Source organism: Oreochromis niloticus, linkage group LG4, assembly GCF_001858045.2.
Source record: "Oreochromis niloticus isolate F11D_XX linkage group LG4, O_niloticus_UMD_NMBU, whole genome shotgun sequence".
Taxonomy (NCBI): Eukaryota; Metazoa; Chordata; class Actinopteri; order Cichliformes; family Cichlidae; genus Oreochromis; species Oreochromis niloticus.
The window spans coordinates 26941643-26962858 of record NC_031969.2 but is presented as its reverse complement, the minus strand read 5'-3'; the positions used below and the strand labels follow the sequence as shown (position 1 = coordinate 26962858).

At 39.7% G+C, this 21216-nt stretch overlaps 1 protein-coding gene across 2 annotated transcripts; it reads left to right on the top strand.

The window, feature by feature from the left end:
- The first annotated feature begins 2309 nt into the window (after positions 1–2309).
- Positions 2310–18734, top strand: fbxl20 (F-box and leucine-rich repeat protein 20). Of its 2 annotated transcripts, none has more exons than XM_003442024.5 (16): positions 2310–2407; positions 2665–2831; positions 7972–8033; positions 8850–8904; positions 9020–9094; positions 9996–10090; positions 10228–10296; positions 10381–10476; positions 10867–10993; positions 11369–11443; positions 12179–12309; positions 12709–12769; positions 12907–12951; positions 13040–13096; positions 13222–13434; positions 15441–18734. In XM_003442024.5, exons 2-16 carry the CDS (start codon positions 2790–2792, stop codon positions 15546–15548), a joined length of 1311 nt encoding a protein of 436 aa, XP_003442072.1. In that variant the 5' UTR covers positions 2310–2407; positions 2665–2789; the 3' UTR covers positions 15549–18734. The 2 variants fall into 2 exon arrangements, with proteins under 2 accessions (XP_003442072.1, XP_005468919.1); XM_005468862.4 differs by lacking the exon at positions 2310–2407 and adding an exon at positions 2466–2551.
- The last annotated feature ends 2482 nt before the right edge of the window (positions 18735–21216 follow it).

Below are 21216 nucleotides of genomic sequence, written 5' to 3'. Positions count from 1 at the left end.
TTTCATGAAAGTCGCACATCGTTTTTTTTTGACAGCAGGTACCTATTTATACGCTTGTGGTTTGTACTTCACAGAGCAAGTTTTGGGTGTTAATTTTTTAATATAATGTGATAATACAAAAACAAACCCTTTAAAAGACTAGTAAAATTGGGTATATAAACACATTTTATATTACTTGTCATTCCTATACTTGGAATTTAACTTTCATTCATGTGAACTAACTATTTCTTTTCTAGTCTTCCTTAATATTCAGAGCTTTATCTATCTCACATCTCTGTTGTCAAACTGTTTTTTTAATGCCCCACCTTCAGAAAACCTTCAACATTTTTCCCTGGTAACAACACACCGTTTGAAAACTACTCCATTAACATAACAAGCATCTGTCTTTGGACCAAAGAAAATCAAGAAAATGCCTGGAAAAGGCTGAACCCCGACCTTATTTCTGTGAGAAAACAGTACTATCATCTGCACCTCTATGTCACTGATATACAAGACCTAGACAGAATAAACCTAGTCAGGTATTTAATGCCTTACTTGTAACTGAAATAGGAAACCAGGTAGCTCCCACATATCACATATTAAGAGTATTAAAACACTGAGGTCCAATGAACAGTACTAGAGAGCACATTTGTTTGGATTATTCCTTTAGGGATAAAATTGTCTTCTACTGTATGCCTCTTTCTGGGTGTGTATTTTTGTAGATTAACACATTTGCATATACACTCATAACTGATTTTATTAGGTACACTTTGCCAGTACCGAGACACTTGCCTTCAGAACTGCCTTAATTATTCATGGCACAGATGCAATAAGATCCTGAAAACATTTTGATCCATATTGACATCATAGCATCACACAGTTGCTACAAATTTGTCAGCTGCACATCCATGATATAAAGCTCCCATTATACATCACATCCCAAAGGGGCTCTATTGGATTGTGATCTGTTGATTCTAGAAGCTGTTAGAGTACAGTGAACTCACTGTCATTTAAGGAAACCAGTTATTTGAGCTCTGCAACATGGCATGTTATCGTGCTGGAAGCAGCCATCAGAATATCCGAAGATCCAAATGTTGCAAGACTTATCAGACCAGATAACGTTTTTCCAAGGTTTGATGTGTTGTGCATTCATGATTGCTCTTCTGCATAGATTGGTTGTGACGAGTGGTTATTTGAGTGGCTGTTGCCTTTCACACAGCTTGAAGCAGTCTCGCCACTCTCCTCTGACCTCTGACATCAACAAGCCATTTTCACCCAGAGAACTGCTGCTCACTGGATATTTCCTCTTTATTTTGGACCGTTCCCTGTAAACCCTAGAAACAGTTGTGTGGGAAAATCCCTGTAGATCAGCAGTTTCTAAAATACTCACACCAGACTATCTGGCACCAACAACCAAGTAACATTCAAAATCTCTTAAATAACTTTTTCTTCTCCATTCTGATGATAAATTTGAACTTCAACAAATCTACTTGACCATTTCTAGAAGCTGAAATACATTGAGTTGTTGCCATGCGATTGGTTGATTAGATAGCTGCATTAAAGAGCGGTTGAACAGATGTATCTAATAAAGTGGCCAGTGAGTAAAGAACAAAAGATGCAAAGGTCCTCTTCAAATTCAAACTTTGGGACTAAAAGAACCCAAAAAGAGTATATTGTTTACACACATTTTAAAAGGTGTTTCTTTATCCTAAGGCGCATCAGGAGATAATTGATCAATTGAAAATCACTGTTTTCTTAAAGTTACAGAGCACCATACCCCAGTCACACACTACTATTTGCGTATTAGAAATTAAGAGAACATATTAGCTATCACTGGCTTTGCTATAGATATATTGAATGCTCAGTGTTGACTGGCATGTTAGTTTTACGCTCTACGATGACGCAGTATTACGAGCTGCCGTCCTTGGATGCTGATTGGACACGCTGTTGAAGAGGGGTGTGCCCGAGGAGAAACGAGGAAGTGGCGTTTCCCTATTGCAATAACAAAGTTGGAATGTTTAATAACAGAAGATGAGATAGAATAACCTAAAAACGAGTGTTAGCCGTTACTGATAGTTAATAAAAGGCCGAACTCACAGGTTCTATTCTGGTTTTAATACTGTTTTTAATACAGTGGAAAGGTCTTCAAGTGGCAGAACTCATATCAGACATGCACTTCACTTCAGATGTTTTTGTTTCATACTATACGAGAAACATAATTTTTAGCCTGTGTTTTCTCACAAAGTCCGTATGAACTTTGAATCTGATCTAACTTTTTAATTATAACATGTGGCCCCAAACCCATAGGTATTCATGCTACGTGTGCGGGCAAATGGTTGACACCCCACTTTGATATTTATATTTGCTCCTCTGTGAGCTTTGGTTAAAGGAGCAGCCAGCGAGCGAGAAATAGTGCGCACTGAGCAAGGTCATTATATTTATTATTTTTCATATTAATGTTATTTATTTATTATGGATGTAGGGGTTGTACCGGTTGAATTTTAGTCTGCCCCATTCCTGTCGGGCTATTGTGTGGATGGATAGAAAGCTGTGCTTATAGGGGGAGGAGGAGGTGAGGGCGAATCGAGCTGATAAGAGAAGTGGCTTATGGCTGGCTTGCTGCTGCTCGCAATCCATATGATTTGTTTTTATCGGTAACTAGAGGTTTTGTGGTTCGTGGTACAGGTCAAAATACATCAAACCACCGGAGCTACCGAGAGGACGGTAGCATGATAATCGTGGAGAGGGCCCGTATCTGCATTTTACTGCGCCTACACCGAATCCATTGAGTCGGTTTACCAGCGTCCGACATGGGGAAGGAGGTAAATGGTGTTTCGCGGAGCCGGTTTGAGGTGAGTTAATTATTTCCATCAACTGACAGTCACTGAAACACATTTAAAATAGCCGATATAACCGCTAGGATGCGGGCCTGCGTGTTGACTGTTGCTATAATTATTATAAAACTGCGCTTATGGGGAGGCTATTGATGCAGCTTCCGCAGTCGGTGTTTGGGATTAGGTCAAACACTGTTGTGTTATTCAAACAACATATAGGCCTGGCGTGGTGAGGACGCACGTCGGTATTTTCCACTAAAGCCGACGTGCTGCTCGCAGCCACTTTCAAGGCATTTTGAGTGCTCTTTAAACGTTGTCCTCGTTTCCCTTTGCGCCGTCAAAACAAAGACAATGAGGCTACACAGAGCACGCCGAGGAAAGCTTCGGCACACGTCAACATAATGAGCAGAAGTTGAGGATTTAGGTGTTTCACTTTGAAAAGAAGCTGCTTAAAATTATCCTTATAGGCAGGATTGTTAAGTTTCCCCCTTCTCTCTTTTGAGACCTTGTTATGTATGCTATATCTATAGCCGCTGCGGCGGTGGTGGCCTCAGTCTGCTACCTGCACCCGGTGTTAGCACAAAATATCTGAAAATAGTGCCGAGCTACAACAGTGCAACACACATCATAACCTATACTCGTCTAAAAATGCCCATATGTACGCTGTCTACCTACAGTGTCGTTGTTGTTCGTTTTTTTTTTTTTTCCAATGCAAGGCTATTACCATAAACTTTGTGTCGCAGCCGCGCAAGCGTAGCTGAATATTTTGGTGCGAACTTGTATACAAACAAATGTATGCGGCCACTGACATTGGCCTGTATAGCCCGAGCATTTGATGTTGTTTAATCCCCAGCTAGCGTGGGATTTGTGTGTGGTTTTATTTATTTTTAACGGTGAACAGCTGACGACTCAGAGGACTCAGGCCGTTACCTTCTGGCCCGACAGCTGCGGTGGAGCTGCTGTTTAAAGGTATCTGGATTTAGGAGAGGGGAGAAGCGGAAATTGCGACGTTTTGCCTTCAAGATAAAAGTGTTTCTATTTTTTCGACCATTCTGTAGTTAAGGTTTTGTGTGTTGTTGTTTTGTGTAGTTCAGAAATTTATGTACTTTTTTTTTAACTTCAATTTCTAAAGGACAAAAGGCCAATAAACTAATTTTGATTAAATTTGATCTATTATACCACCAATTCACAGCAACAGTTTCCTCGGGGCACTTTATATTGTAAGGTAAAGATCTTCAAATTTTTTAGGAAACCCCAACAATATTATGACCACCAATGAGGGAGCACTTGGCAACAGTGGGAAGGAAACACTGAATTTTAACAGAAAGAAACCTCCAGCAGAACCATGCTCGGGGAGGGACAGCCATCCACTGTGACCAATTGTGGGAGCAGAGAGAGATGGCACACAAGGCAAAGTATGGGAGAGAGAAGCAGAATTTAATAATTACCAAAAATTACATGCAGTTGTGGTGTATTAAACACATGGAGGGTGAAAAGAAATGAGTGAAGAGGAAATGGTCAGTGCATCATGGGTAGCCACCCAGCAGGCTGAGACTGTTGCAGTATAACTGTTGCAGGAGCTGGATAGTTGAAGGCTCTGCTTCCTATTCTACTTTTAAAAACTCTAGGAAACACAAGTAGGCCTGCTGTCTAAGAACAAAATGTTTAGTTAGCATAACAATGTACTATGAGGTCTTTAAGCTATGACTGGGCCAAATTATTTTACATTTTGTATATGAGGAAGATTTAAAACCTGATTCTAGATTTAACAGGAAGCTAATGAAAAGACGTTGGAGCCAAAAATATATACATTTTTCCCAATCCTGTATTTGCTCTACCAGTGAAATAAAAATGATTAAACTCCGATAATTAAATCTGCTTTTTGTCTTTGACAAGTTAATGCAGTCACTGGAATAAAAAGCCTAATGTGATACGGTTTATTTATTATTAGTATTAGAGTCTCTCCAATATTGGATTTGGGGGTTGATGAGGGTATTTTTAGGAAGTAAAAAATCTGGATATCGACATATCAACCAGCAGTATGAAAATTGATGTTTTCATTGCTTATAAACTTTTAAGCAGTCTATTTAAAACACTAGGTAATAACTTAAAGTGAAGATGCCGCTGGACTTTGCACCAGCAAATGATTAGCTGTGATATGATCAGTTGGGGGCATCAGCTACTACTGTTCCATCAGATCCCATTGAACACACAAGTTGTACTTTGGTGTTTCAAGTACCCAATGCCAATCATGAAAATATTAGATGCTGAGTGACAAACTGAGTCCAAAATGGGAGGCTAAAAGTTACATGTTTGTCATCCAGAAGACTGCAGTTTGTGTCCTGTTTGTTCTTTCCCACTATGTGAAGAAGTCCACTAAGATAAGATGCGATGTAATTATTTAGCCAGGATTTGGGGAAATTCAGTTACAACAGTTAAAAAACTAAAGTCAATGTAACAGAAATGGGAATATGTAGCTAAAATAAACCTGATATCTTGATAAGGTAAAGACTAAACTGAAATATACATGCATATGTTAAAGAAAAGTAAGTATAGTTTTAAATATTTACCAAATACTTATAAATAGAATATATAACAAGTAAAATATTTTCAGATCAACAACCCTTTATATGTGGCAAGCATGATGTGTCATATTTGTTCCTATAACCTCATGCCAGTGCCAAAGGACACCTAATGTATCTCTGTGAGACTCTAGCTGTTGACATATCTGCAGTATTTGACCCCTTGGGAATGAGGAGGGGCTGGGATTCTGCAAAAAGGATCAAGACTGTTTTAAACAATGAAGCTGCTCAGCTGGACAAACAATGTGAAGATTTGTAAATTACAGCTGTTGTGTGTTGTGTTTTTTTTTTTTTTTTTTTTTTAAGTGGTTTGTGGTGGTGCAACATTTAGCACTGTCATCTCAAAGTGAGAAGGCCCTGGGTTCTGTGTGGAATTTGCTCGTTTCCCCCCGTTGCTCACAGATACTGCAGTTCAGAGAAATAGAAGTTGGGTTAATTGGTCATTCTAAATTGGCGATAGGAGTGTGGTCACACTGTGGCAGGGATCGACAGAGTCTGCCACTGTCAGTTGATGATATTGGCCAAGTAATCTATCAGTTGGGCTTAATTTATGATATGAGCTAAACAAAGCCTTTGTTGTTCGCTAACCTAGGATTTTAATTCCAAGCAAATTTAACAAATGGTATGCTCAGTAGCTTTTAGGTTTTGGTGGTTAGTTATAAGAAGCTTGAAACCAAAAATGCAGTCTGCCAGTGAGTGTTTTACTTTGAAAGGCAGGGAAGGAAGTTGTATTAAATACACAGCTCTGCTGCAAGCACTAAGCTGTTGTACTTTTATTCTGTTAACAAAAGACCACCCAACAGACTGGAAAAATAGATACTTAAATGGCCACTCATTGTATTCACTAATTAGAAAGAATATGTAAACAACTGTTTTGGAGGTTTAAACTGGTTTAAATTTCTAACCTTAAACGGGTTCCTAGACTTCACCATATTTAGTTGTGCCTAATTCAATCTGTGCATGTATGCAATAATAACCTAAAACTCAAATATAAGCCCCTCCTTTCAATCAAACAACCAGAATTTAATTATTTATTGGCAGGAAGGAACATTTACAGATTTCCTAAAAATAAAATTACCCTTTTGCCTTTGCAGTAGTTTACTACAAACTACAGAACACCCAGCTTGTTTTTGTTTTTTTTAACCCCCTGCATTACTGTTTATAGCGGAGCAGTGGAGAAAACGTAATGCTCACATTCATACAGCATCATTTTATGTTAGATTACAAAAGGGTACTGTGTATGGCTGTTGACCACGCACATCTGCTTCTTTTGAAACGGCCCTGGATTATTTGGCCAGAAAGAAACGCTCTGGAAGGCGTGCTGTCAGAGTCAATTTGCCCCAAATCCAAACAGCAAATGTCTGTCCCTTCTTACTCCCTCAAAATTTTACACGTCTGCGCTGGCAGGCAGCCCCCGCACACAGCTGTGAGTGTGCGTGCAGCTTGAGAGAGAGTTTGTTTTTATCAGAAGTACAGCTTTGACCCCGAGATGCCTTATTTGTGTGTGCGCGCTTGTGTGTTTCGTAAAGATCCAGGCCTCAATTTCATCTGGCAGACATGTCAGTCTGTTTTTGTAAGTTGATGAATGGGTTTATGTGCACGTCCCTCAAAATCTGAAGCTATTGTGTGGCTTCAGGATAAACACCAATAATCAAAATAGAACTCTGCTGGGACCTTTAAATCATTCCCTTTGTTAAAACTGGGTAAATAAATCTTTCTTTTTGAAATTGGTGGTATTTGTTTCTTTCAAGAAGTGCAAATAAGAATTGACAAACACCTTGTTGATCTTGTCATAAATCTTTTACCTCATGTAATTAACATGTGCCTTCCGTCACATTTTATTTACACGCCAGATCCGCCCGTGGTATAAACTTTTTTTTTTTCTGAATCTTTGGAGAAAAATTGATTGAGCCAGATGTTGCTTCGTTCATCCTGTTGTGATTGAGTACGTGCTTCCAAGGACCATTGTCTCAACATCTTGCATTCAGTGATTTAGCACAGTATCATTTCCCACAAATTATGGGAACCCTAAATTCCTCAGTAAGAAGGGTGTGTGTAGCCGGGACTCAATAAATGCAAATTTATTGTCTCTTTGTTTACTGTGACTTTTTTTCTGTGGATTAGACTCAAATTTGTGCTCACACAGCATGCAGTTATTTGTGTGGAAACCCATTAGCCGTTTACTGAAGCTGGAATTATTTGTCTTAGAGTCACAAAAGATATATGGTACTGTAACCAATTCCAGTTTAAAGTTTCAGTACTTCTTGTTTTAAACACTGGGTCTTACTCAATAGCACGTATACTAAGGCGGAATATGCACGCAGGAAAGATAACATGAAAGCATAGGCCATTGCAGCCTTGTAGTTGACAGTCCCATCTTGCTGTGGCCTGTGTGGCTTTATCTTCTGTCACCCTTCGTGTTTTCTGGGAATTGACATTGAATCCATCTCAGCTGATGAGATTTTATCCTTGCTTATGTGTTGGGGCCGTCCTTGGGTGAGGAGAGGGGATGAAAGGGGCCCCGGCCACTTTGTAATAGGCTGCCAGGACTGATATTATCTTCTCCACCCTTTCAGATGTTCACAAATAGTGATGAAGCAGTCATCAATAAGAAGTTGCCTAAAGAGCTGTTGCTAAGGTGAGTGACATTTTGATGCACTTGCTTGCAGTTTTTTTTGTTTGTTTGTTTTTTGAGGAAAGCAAAATTTGCATGTTGAAATTTCCAGTCACATTCATGACTTTACTATAGCACAAAATCATACTCAAAGGCAGCACCTCCATCCTCTGTGTGTAACCCTAACACACGCAAATATTGTGCGTCTCACAATCATATCGTTTATGTTCACTTGCCCTTTTTAAACAAAGATTCCAAACACTAGGATGCCAATTTCTCTTGGCTCTACACACCCACTGCTCAACCAGTGCTAAAAGCATAATTACAAACAGATGCTCATGGTTATAAAACTTTTAAATTGATTTGAGAGAAAAAAAAGGGGGGGGGCTCACAAGCCTCTTAGCAAACACAAAATGAAGGCCATAACTCAAACCTCGGCCTTGCCAACCAAGCTGTCTGTGTTGCGGCTGCTGACTCTGTGCTGCTTGGCCTGGTGCAGTGCCGTGATTTGTGAGGCTGGCAGACTGCTGCAACTCACTGCATCCCTGCTTCAACCCCAATTCAGGTTTTTGCTGCATTGTAGGATCCTCTAATCGGTATCCAACTCTATTCCTTAGGAAAAAATGCCTTCCCCGTCAAGACCTCACTTTAAGAAAACATATCTGTTCTGCAAGCAGGGAAATATGTATTTTGATGACAGTAAAAGCAATATTAGCTGATTTAGTCAACACCACTCTGCTGTTAGGGGAAGCACACACAGGGTTGCGTTGAGGGCAGTAAAGAGGAAGCTTCTGGCAGCGGGGAATCATGGTCTCTAAACCGTCCCTGTCTGTCTTCTAGAATCTTCTCCTTTCTGGATGTGGTGACACTCTGTCGCTGTGCCCAGGTCTCACGGGTGAGTCTGTGTTCACAAGGTGTGCGTATGTGGTCTCAGTTATAGTATGTGTTCTGCGTGTGCATGCTAAATAGCTCAGACTTTCTGTCCACTCCCCTCCACACCCTGTTTTTAGTCCTGGAATGTTCTGGCCTTGGATGGCAGCAACTGGCAACGAATCGACCTCTTTGACTTTCAGAGGGACATTGAAGTTGGTTAATTTCTTTATATCTTATTATTAACAGATGCAATAATAAATGTTTGCAACTCCAACTATTAAAAAAACAATCATGCTTCAAATTTGACCCATCTACCCTTCATGGTAGTCTTCTTAGGCAGAACTGTGCCCCTTAAAGTGCAGTTGCTATTTTTTGGACCCTGCCTGGAAGTTCCACTTTTATCACCTTCATTTGGATCTTCAGCTTGCAGTTTGTTTGGATCTCCTTGGGTGTATCAATAACCATCTATAGCCCTAGGTTTGAGCCCATCCCAGTATCAGCATAGTTTTAATTGTGAAGAAGATGATGAAGTCAGAGACTAATTTGATGAGCAGGATGGGTTGTGGGTGAAAACTGTTTAGGTATGGTGTAAAACTGCATTGCATCTATGTCCTCCATAGAAAAGCTCTGGGGAATAGTAGAACTCCACTTTGACAGTCTAACTCTGCAAGATGAATTCTCAACCCCATCAATGTGTAAAAATAATAAATGAATAAATAAATAATGACCAGTATGCCCCTGGTTGTACTCCCCTTATAAGCAGCCATGGTCTGTGAGTCGCAGAACAATTTCTAACCACCAGAACACATTAATGCTGTGTCAGTTTTGAGATCCACGGAGAAATCGCAGATATGCGGTTTATACGAACGTGACCTGCGATGAACTCTAAGAGACCAATGTAAAAATGGCTGGGACTTTGGAGGCTTTCTAGTGCAAGAGAAGTTGATCTTGAAGGGTAAATGAGCCAAATATAAACCATGTGTGTCATCTTTGTTTGTTTTAGGTGGAGTCTGTGAACTTTATGAACGCAGCTTATATGTCACTTTATACTCAGTACTTTAAAGGTGCTGTAGAAACAAATACAGCAGAAAGAGTGTGTTGTTTTTGTTGCAGGGTCGGGTGGTGGAGAATATTTCAAAGCGATGTGGGGGATTCCTTAGGAAGCTGAGCCTGCGGGGTTGCCTGGGTGTGGGTGACAGTGCCCTGAGGTGAGTTTATTGAGGACCTCGCCTGATTGAAATTCTCCTACTAGTGCAGACCCTGAGGGGAGACAATGAGAGAATTGCAGAATGACTGATATCACTGATATAAGTGTTTCTTTTTTTCTCTCTCTCTCTCTCTTTAGGACTTTCTCACAGAACTGCAGGAACATTGAGGTGCTTAATCTGAACGGTTGCACCAAGATCACAGACAGGTATAGTAACAGTCCATGCAGCAGTGCGGTTAATGTATCTAATGTATCGTAATACACTTTTATCACTGTATTGTTCTTCTGCAGCACGTGTAATAGCCTCAGTAAGTTTTGTCCAAAGCTAAAGCACCTGGACCTCGCCTCGTGTACCTCCATCACCAACCTTTCACTCAAAGCTCTCAGGTATGCCCAGTTGTTATTTTGATATACTGTTTTTCCACTAAATTTAAAGCACATATATCAAAGTGAACCTGTTATGTCTGTTCTTTTTTTCCCCTCTCAAACATAATATTACAGTGGTGAATGCCTTCTATTAACATGACCATTTAGCTGATTTCCGGAATAAATATATGAAGCTGGAAATTAGCTTAATAAGTCCCCTTCAGTCCTATGTACCACTTGTTGGCTATGATTCATTTTTTCTTTTTAAACCTACACAAGTCACAGAAGAGATACGAATAATGTGAGAACATTTCAATTTTGTTATGCATTTAACATTTCCCCTAATTGTCATTGCACCTTTCATCATTTGCAAGTTTCCACTGCTCACCCTTTTCTTTGTTCTATTCTCAGTGAGGGTTGTCCTTTGCTGGAGCAGCTGAACATTTCCTGGTGTGATCAAGTCACGAAGGATGGCATCCAGGCCCTGGTGCGCTCCTGCCCTGGTCTCAAATGTCTATTCCTCAAGGGCTGCACCCAGGTACACATGTGATTATGTTATAATAAGTTGCTGGCAATTTCATTCTGTGTAACGTTTTATTGAACATATTAGAATTTTTTTTTTTTTTTTTTTTTTTATATATCCTTTCAGTTTCAAAGTAGTGACTTCATAGGTGCTCTGTTTTCTATCGGTCAACACTGTAGTGAATTTATTGCAAGAAAAAGCGGCAACTGCACGCATAAAAGAAATAATTTCCCGTGCAACAAAGCATACCATCAGGGACAGACATTGGATTAAAATAAACAATAAATAAATAAAATAAAAAGAACAGTCTGCACTGATTTTGACTTTTTTTCTTATGAAATTCCTTATTGAGATGTCAATTTTCTTTCCCAATGCTTATCTTTTCCACAGCTAGAAGACGAGGCCCTAAAGCATATCGGAGCTCACTGTCCAGAATTGGTCACATTGAACTTGCAGACATGCTCAGTAAGTACATTTAACAAGAGTAGAAGAAACACAGAACACGGACATCCAGACCATAAAGCCTGCTCACACAATCCAGTTAGTCCCCCTCTGCATCTCTTTCTCGTCTCATATCTCGTCTTTGATTTTTGTCATCGTTTCACTATAGCCTTCTTTTTGTTGCCGTCCGCTTTGTAGTATTTTTGTTTTCTTTTTCTTTTCTTTTTATGGGGAAGCTTTCTTTCACCTGTTATTAACATGTATCTTATGAGTTTTCTAAAACAGCACCTAAAAAAAAATAAAAAAACTCAAATGTGTTACATTTAATCATTTTACAACAATATCAACAGTAGTAGAAAGACACCATATCAATTGTTAAAACTCATTTTTAAAAATGTATGCTCTTTATGAATTTCATCAAATATTTCTTGACGGTTGTGGTGGGGAAATGCTTAAATGGAAAAGAGGGTAATTTAACAAAAAAAACAGAACTAGGTGAAATACAAACTGTTTGGGTAAATAAAGAGCAGCCCAAAGAAAGTGATGCTTTCATATTAATATGAAGGTGACACTGATATTATTCTGTTTTTCGTTATAGTTTGTATAACTGTTTTTGGACACAGGGTTGTCCACTGTTTGCTTTTGCGCATCTACCAGAGAGCACTGCACAGAGAAGGCATGTTTTTACATTTCACAGTGGATGTTGATTTGATTCACTTCCCTCATACACAAACACGTACTGTGTCTTTCTGTGAGCAGCAGATCACAGATGAGGGCCTCATCACAATTTGCCGGGGTTGTCACCGCCTGCAGTCTCTGTGTGTGTCAGGTTGTGGCAACATCACAGATGCCATCTTGCATGCTCTGGGACAGAACTGCCCCCGCCTCAGGTGACTTCACACACCTACACATCAAACTTTGTTCTGAGTTTTGCGAGAAGCTGCTAAATATTTAGTTTGTTTTATATAAAAATCCAACTAATCTTTGTTTCAAGAGTGTTTTCAAATTGTTTGACAATATTTATCCTGGCTGCCTGATGTTTGGGAGGCTGTTCTTATGCTTTCAAATTCCAAAAAGAAAGACCTGAATTCTCATTTTAAGCTTAAAGATTGGAGGATTGAGGTAATGGAATGAAAATAAAAGAAATTACACTGACCTGTCTGCAGTACAGATATCTTGAGGCCTGTGACTGTAGAGCCAGTTACCTTTTAAGTGTGAAAGAACTCAAAATTTTGGACTCTTAAGTGATCCTTCAACTGTATAACTCTTCATTGTGTTCCTCCTTTTAGAATATTAGAAGTGGCTCGCTGCTCTCAGCTTACAGACGTGGGCTTCACTACATTAGCAAGGGTGAGTGTGGTGTCTGCCTCCTGGTTGCATTGCAGATAAATGGCAAGCAGAACTTTGGATCCAACAGAATCTTTTAAAATGCATAAATCCATAGTGATTATGCAATCTTTCTTCTTCTCTGTTATTTCTCTCTATAGAATTGTCACGAGCTTGAGAAGATGGATTTAGAAGAATGTGTGCAGGTAAATAAACAATATGGTATATAATGGTTGAACTGTTTTCTCCTTTTCTTCGCTTAAGAGAATTGTGTTCCTTTCACTTTTGCATCAGATCACAGATGGAACACTCATCCAGTTATCTATCCACTGCCCCCGTTTGCAAGTCCTGGTAAGTGTGTGCTTGCCACTCAAACATATTTTGCTCCTGCAGCATTTTCAAGCATAATGGCATGGCTGTTTTCATAGACAGTTTAGTAATAGAGCATCTGTATTGGCAACACAATGTTCCTGCAGAGTCTGTCCCACTGTGAGCTGATTACTGATGATGGCATCAGACACCTCGGCAGTGGCCCCTGTGCTCACGACCGTCTGGAGGTGATAGAGCTGGACAACTGCCCCCTGATCACAGATGCCTCACTGGAGCACCTGAAGAGTTGCCATAGTCTGGATCGCATCGAGCTCTATGACTGCCAGCAGATCACTCGCGCTGGTATTAAGAGACTAAGGGTGAGTTGTGTGGGCTACGAGTAATGACTAAGTGCTTGTTCAGTTGCAGAATGTATGGTAAACACGAACTGTACTGCTGATGTAAAAGGTATTCAGTTTCTTTTTGACCCTATACTGAATAAATCTTACCACGCTTGTGAAAAAAAACAATTTTTATAGGACTGTAAGCAGCCCTGTGTGGGGGGGAAAAAAAAAAAAAAAACTAAATACATCCTTACTGCTTCTTCTTGAGTAAGTAGCAGCTGGGTTCTGCTAATCAAATACACTTGATTAACTGATCATCAGCAAATGTGACCCCCACTATGAAAGCAGATGTTTCATAGTGGGGTTCATAGTGATGTTTCATGGTCTTTCCAGGAGTGGACGTTCCAGTCAATTTTCACTAAGATCACACGATGCAAAGAAAACCCCAGCACTAGATCTCAGACACTGCAGGTCTCAGTAAGCATTTTAAATGTTCATGACAGGACAATTGGGCAGAAATAAAAAAACACTGAACAGACATGGATTGTTTGGAAGGTTTGCCAGTAGAAAGCCTTTTCTCTCTAAAAATAGGCAGCACGGCTTAGGTTTGCAGATTTGCATCTGAATAAATCACAAGGCATCTGGAAGAATTTCAGATAAGATCAACGTGAGCATGTATGGTGGAAACAAAGTACTGCATATTAGCACACCTCATACCAATTGCCTTTAAAAGAAAATGTAACTTTTAAACATTTTGCAGCCACAGGATCTGGGCACCTTGCAGCCATTGAGTTGACCATGAACTCCTCTCAAATGTGAGGCCATCTGTCCAACAGCTAACTCTGAGCTGAAACTGGGTCATGTAGCAGGACAACGATCCCAAGCACAGCAGCAAGTCTACAACAGAATGGCTGAAAAAGAAAAGAATCAAGGTGTTGCAAAGGCATAGCCAAAGTCCAGACGTAAACCTGACTGAAATGCTGTGGCCGTACTTTAAGCGAGCTGTGCATTTAAGAAGGAAAAAAAAAAAAGGCAGTGTTGCAAAGAAGGGTGGGACATTCCTCCTCCAACATTCCTCCTCAGCAATGTTAGAGATGAATAAAGTCATCTTGAAAACAACTGATCTTTAGCAGTTTATTGCTGCTAAAGATGGTTCAACAATTTATTGAATCATGGGGTGGGTGTGTAGTTTTTTTTTTACAGGATTGCATAGAGTCCTATTTTAAAAAAAAAAAAAAAAAAAAAAAAAAAAAAATTTCACATGACCACATACCAAGTAGTGGTAACAAGAAAAACAGACAACTCCTGTCATGTGTAATGTATAAGGAAAAGGACAACTAAAGACAATGTCTGGACTTGATTCTCCCGACATTGTCCAGAGTTCTTGTGTGAAACCACTATGGATGTTTAGTTGTTTACCTTTGTAAACAATGCTGTGTAGCAAGAGCACAAACACTAACACAAAGGTATTGCATTCTTAGAGTTGCTTTGTCAGTCAAGCCATTTGTGCCTCACATTGTTGTAATGTCCTTTTACAGAAGAATGCTGAAAATGCAAACTACTATCACTATTGATGTAGGAGGTTAGACTGGTGCTCTCTAAGTATAGATGTAATGCAGAGGGTGGAATCAGACAACACAGATTCATGCATTTTGTCCAAATGAAACTCTGATGTCTGAGTCATCGATCCACCCACATGAAGTGATGAATCAAAACTTAAGCTGTGAAAAACAAACTGTCTCCTTGACAGCAGTGAGTGAACACTCTGTCCAGATCAAGTCAGACTTGTCATCACTGAATCCTATGTTAGTTTTTGAATTTGAATGAAAATCAGACATAACTGCTGTCGACACAGTCAGGCTTTTTGACAGTGATATCGTTTTTGGTTACTGAAACAAAAATAAACTTGAGGTTTGCAGCAAAGCTATAGCTACTGGAATAATAAATGTCCCAGAACAGCTTTCCACATATTTGTACGAGGGATTAACGCATTTCCATCTGTTTCTCTCTCGTTTGTTTGTTTGTTTGTTTTTTTACTACAGACTCATCTGCCTAACATCAAAGTGCATGCATACTTCGCTCCTGTCACTCCACCCCCCTCAGTCGGGGGCAGCCGTCAGAGGTTTTGCCGCTGCTGTGTCCTGCTATGATGTAAAGCGAACAGCCCCCTCTTCCCTCTCCCTGTGTCCCTCGTACATGCTCCCTGCAGCCAGTCATTTGACCCCTGACCTGCTCCCCCCTGCCACTCCTGGCCCCTTGTCACAGACTACATGCTGGTGTGTCCCCCTTTTGGAGCTGCAGAGAGAGGGAGAGAGCCAAACAACACTACAGGGTCTTGGGTAACTTTCCCCAAAACGTTCTTAAATCTTACCACTGCACACAAACAGAACATATACAATAGGCTTTAATACAAGCTCAAGTGAAGAGACGCATTTACACAGATTAACTTTTGGAGGACTGTCGGGACTTTCCTGGGCTGTGTTCAGTGGACACACCAGTATTACAAAGAAGTTTATGTTTTAAAAAATGTAATCACCATTAAGGGATTTAACTCGCCATCAAATGAAGTACAAAAAAAATCCTCACGGATGAGTTCGGCTCTTCAAACTGAAAACCATTACGACTTTTTACTTATTATGCACTTTGAGCTTTTAAACATGGCTGAAAGATCCCACTCAAACTCCCAAACACAATTCCCTTAGTGTTTAAAGGTCAACTCAACAGCTACCTCTAGACAGGAACTGCACTTGAGTACGACCAGTGTTCGCTTGGTTCTACAGGCTGTTTATTTCAAAAGAGGGGCAGCGATGTAGCCACCTAACTGCCAACATCCCCACAAGAATGCAGCAGAAACTTTGATTTTTTTATGTTATTTTATTAAGAATACTTGCAGCTATTTGCACTTACAGTAAAGCAATGATGAGACACTTTACAAAACCGGCATCTCAAAATTGAAGACTACTAACAACTAACAACACACACAAACACATAAAGAAAAAAAAAATTCCTCAATTAACGCATACACTGCGCTTGCAGCGAATATGCCCTCACCTCTCTCTGTCTCTCTCTGTTACAATCAGAAGCTTCAATATAGTGCAGAGGAAAAAAAAAGAAGACAAAGTTTAATATTTTTCTAAAAATGGACAATTAAGGCTTACAAGTGGGGATTTGAGAAGATGCCAAATGTTGCATGTAACACCTCTAGTTTTTTATATCTCAATGTAAATACGTGAGGACTGCGGGAGTCAGAGAGTTGAAGCCAGATAAACAGCAACATGATGATATGAGACGGGGCAGAGATTACCGTTGATGGGTCTTTCTGAGGATTCTCGAGCATGCTTGTTTACGTGCAGATGTGCGTGAGAATATGTGCTGGAGCTTTTGGAGAGTAAAAAAAAATGACCCAGTACTCGATATGGAGTGAGACAAACTGATGCTGGCATGTGAAGGCTCATGTCAACGAAAGAAGACGTTAAAAAGATACTTTTTTTTTCCCTCTTTTTGTCAACAAAAAAGGTCCGACTGCATTAATTCATGGTGTCAGACCAGGACAATGGAAAGAAAAAGCCAACTGAAAACAATCAAAGTAAAGCTATTTTCAGTTAGTTTGATTTCATTAAGTCGATCTTGTTTTCGAGTCCTTGATGGTTCCGATGACGAGGAACTGGTGAACCCCACGCAGTGGCGAAAGGACGTGCTTGATGTTGGAGTGGCATCTGTGACTCCTCAACTTCTATGAGGCCTTGCAGGGGACTGAGTGATAGTGTGCTGCACCCTGCCACCTGTGACCTCCTCCGTCTGTCTGTCTGGGACCAGTGATGCTGCAGGAGGTTACAACCAGATCAGACTGGTGGAGGAAGTTGACTGAATCTTGAGCGCACAGCTCTGGCCTGCTGACAGATATAATGGAATGATTTTTGTCACAAAAGAGGGCTATAATGGACTTCAGCCCCCTCCCCTGCCCTTTAAAGTATTGGCGCCTTTTCTTATGGATTATCTTGTCCTACACTTGCACCGGCTTCATTCATTATCTTCCGTTCCCTTTTCATTTTATAAATGTGTCTTTTACTGCTTTCTCCTCTACACGATTTTCCTCTGGAGCTTTCTTTGTATTTCTGTTTTGCTGTGGTTTGGATTCTGCCTGTTTGTGTTTGAAGTCACAAGTTCAGTGTCTCCAAGTTGAGTTTGAGCCCTCTTCCAGTCCTTAGTTTTGATCTGACGGGGTTTGTTTTTATCTGGAGTTTATTGTTAGTTAATGTCCAGAGTGTAGTCTTTGTCCAGGAGAAGTGTTCGCACCAGTGCAATTGTTCGAAATGTTAAATGTGAGTCAGATTTTTTTTTTTTTTTTTTTTTTATTATTATAAATAGGGTTAACGGTCACAATGACGTGTATGTATGACGTACGGTCTGCTTATTGAATGTTTCCATCAAGGAGAAGGACGGAAAGATTTTCTTTTTCCCCCCCATTAAGTGTGCTTTTCTCTCCTTCATTTTTATGCCTTGCTGTTCCAAATGGGATCTGTCCCATAATGCACCTATCCAAATGGTTCAATACAACAAAAACAGGAAAACCCACTGCAAAATTTTGATTACCTGCAAATGTCCCTGTGTTTTGGTTTTGATGTGTTCTGCAACAGGCATCTATCATGCAAAACGCAGAATGACTATTCTGTTCGGTGTGTCTGCGTGCGTGCAATTTGACAGCTATGACAAGCAGGATAATACAAGCAGAGATGAATCCAGTGTAATCCAGTCTGATCTGTTTTGTTTGAATGGGGGTTTATGGGGGATTAGAGAAGAACCAAGAGTCAAAATGGTGGAGAAATGTAATGCACTCTGTCGCTGTGCTCTGGTTTTAAGACAGTTAACTCAAGGAAAAAGAAAGTCAGGGAATTTAGTCTGTGAGCTGGGATGTCAAACCTGCTTGCCCTCGTCGCGCACCGGCTGAGTCATAAACGCATGCCGACAACATGGACTACAACTAATAGTACTCACCTTGCTCCTGAAGGATTTATATATGTACAAAAGAAATGACTTGTCATCAGTTTTTTTTCTTCTGTTTTTTCATGGTACAGAAATACACTACAGGCTCTACACAGCAAAACACCAGACTTTTTTTTTTTTCCTTACAGTATCAAAACACCGTGTGTGTGTGTGTGTGTGTGTGTGTGTGTGTGTGTGTGTGTGCATGTGTCAGATCTTCCACCAGTTTACACAGAAGTCGAGCTGTTACGCTCTGGGTCCGTTTGTTTGATCCTAAACACTGGAGTAAGGTTGTGGATAAGGATAGAGGCAGAGGGCAACAGGTGAACTTACAAGTGTGTGTTCAGGGTAGATTGGCACCTGAGATATTTAAACAAAAAAAAGTTTTGACAATGACTGTAGTTAAATTACTGTAAATCTCTTTTTTTCTTTTTTTTTCCTTTTTTTTTCTTTTTTTTTTTTTTTTTACAATTAACCGATTATAAATGAATATGTACGTATGAATAAATATATACCTATATTATTAAGAGTTGGTTTGGACCTTGTTCTCACTTTGTGGTTAATGGTGGTTTATCATTGCAGCAGTAGATGGCAGCAATGAGCCACTCTCCTCTCTGCTGCTATGATTTCAGATCTCAGCTCATTTCAGGATCCAGTTCTGAATCAGTTATTCAATAAGTAATTGACTTGCTTCAGTTTGGAAGAAAACTGGTCCCAGACTGGAATATATAATTATTATTAATATCATTTTTTTTTATTCTTTTTTTTTTTTTTTATTCAGCTACGTGTCAAATGGAAGTAAATGTGGCTATCAAAGGAAAAATGCAGGTGGTATTGATTTCAATCATAATGGAAAACATGAGCCAAAATGCACAATAACTCTGAAACTGTGAAATAAAATGAATCCGTCTCTGAATTTTAAATATCTACCAATACCCCTGCACTCCTAACATGACATGCCCTAAAGTCTCTTCCAAAAATGGAAAAGCCTTGCAGCAAAAAGCAAACATTTGAAATATGAACAATACTTTTTGTGTTTAGCAAAGCATTAATACATTTCTAAATGTATTTCTTGATTTCTTGTAATGTTAGTGTAAACAGAGATGAATCAAAGAACCAAAGACATAAGTTCTTCCTGTATGCCTTAATTAATTTGTCAGGTATTCATATATACATGTAATCCTCAGGCTGTTAAGGGATGAGCAAATCCATTTCTTAACATGTCTACAATAACATTTCTACAATATATTAAAAAAAACAGTTATCTGAAGACTTGGGTCAGGCTACCAGAGCCTCAAAGTCAGTGACAGACTTTAAAAAGGTCTGATTGTATCCTTTATTCTAGATTGAGCTTATTATAAAAGTATTTTAATCACAAATGCAGATAAGCAGTTGGGTATAGTGAAAAACATTGTCACGTTGGTGACTGTGGGTTCAAATGTGAGCTCACAACATACTGCATGCAAAGTCATGCCGCTATATTTGTTTGAGCTTACATTCAGATGTCTGAGGTGGAGGAACAGATGAACAATCTGTATCAATTTAATGCGATGGAAAGAGCTGCAGCCCTGGTCCTGTAGCTGCACCATGACGACCGCTGTCAGGACTGGGATCTGTCTTCCGCCGCATGGGACTCATTTTGTTCCTCTCATCCTCCCATTGTTTCCTCCTGTGTCTAAATCAGTAAGAGATCAAATGTGTTTTCACTCCGTTTTAATGTTCATTTTTAGCCGGGGCGTGTTCTGGCACCTGGGGTATCACATGGAGGATGAAAGGTGAGTAGCTCAGAGGGGAAAATTGAAATGAGTGTGTATGCGTTTCCCTCATTCAGCTCTCTCAGCTGTTCTGAGTTCAAACATTGTTGGATCAGATCACAGCTCATAGCACAACACTGCACCAATATATTTAACTTAAGTTTATTTTTAACAGCAGACACTGCTATACACTAGAAAACTGAATGCTTTTTTGTTTTGGTTTTCTGTTTTTTAAAAACTTCCAGCAGTCACTCTGTTGTGTGGTGTTCTCTGGCTCTGAGTGAAGCAATAATTAATGTGATAACAGAGGCTCCCTCTCTTAGCCTTTCTTCTTCCTCCATTCTCTAGCACACCCCCGCCCAAAGACTTTCTGACAGGAAACTTTGATGTCAGCCTTTGGAGAAAAAATGCTTTGCAGACAGAAGAAGAAGGAAAAAAAACTTGAATCAAATTTAGAAGTCCTTCTCCATGCCACTCTGTTAATATTAGCATTGAACTCCTTTTGAAATGTCATTATTATTTAACCCACCCTGTCTGTCACCTGTGTGTTTTATAAAGGAGACAAGCAATAGGAACTTGTCCCAGAACGCTGATTATACCAGGTAGGAAATGAGATTGCATTTAAAAGCAGGTACCAATACTGAAGCCACTTTAAATTAAGCTTTAATTCTGTGGGGCAGCAGCTGGTAGCCATACTTTCAGTATTCAGTGCTGTAGGGTGCAGGCAGAAAATGAAGAGGAATGGATGATAACAGAACAAAATTGTCTCAATATAGTTTCTCTAAAACTCGGAATAATTCTAACTAACCCAGCTCAGCCTATACTCATTGTTCTTCTGCTGAAGGGGAAGATGTCTGCGCTGATTCACTGCTTAATGAAGCAGCAGAAGGCTCTCTAGCGTCTTTTGTGTGTTCTTATGGCTTCTTAATTCCTTTTTGCATGTGTCTATCTAATGTATAGCCTAAAAATCATAATTTGTTTTAAAAGATATCCGTGTCTGTGAGTTACTGTATGTAATCACACTTACTATTTGTAACTACGCGTCTATGGCTGCACCATGGAGGCGCATAGAATTAAACAG

Coding starts and splice junctions, on each gene's coding strand:
- fbxl20 (XM_003442024.5), top strand. CDS start 2,790: ATGGGGAAGGAGGTAAATGGTGTTTCGCGGAGCCGGTTTGAG. Junction 9,095..9,995: donor ACTTTCAGAGGGACATTGAA/GTTGGTTAATTT, acceptor TTTTTGTTGCAG/GGTCGGGTGGTGGAGAATAT. Junction 11,444..12,178: donor TGAACTTGCAGACATGCTCA/GTAAGTACATTT, acceptor TTCTGTGAGCAG/CAGATCACAGATGAGGGCCT.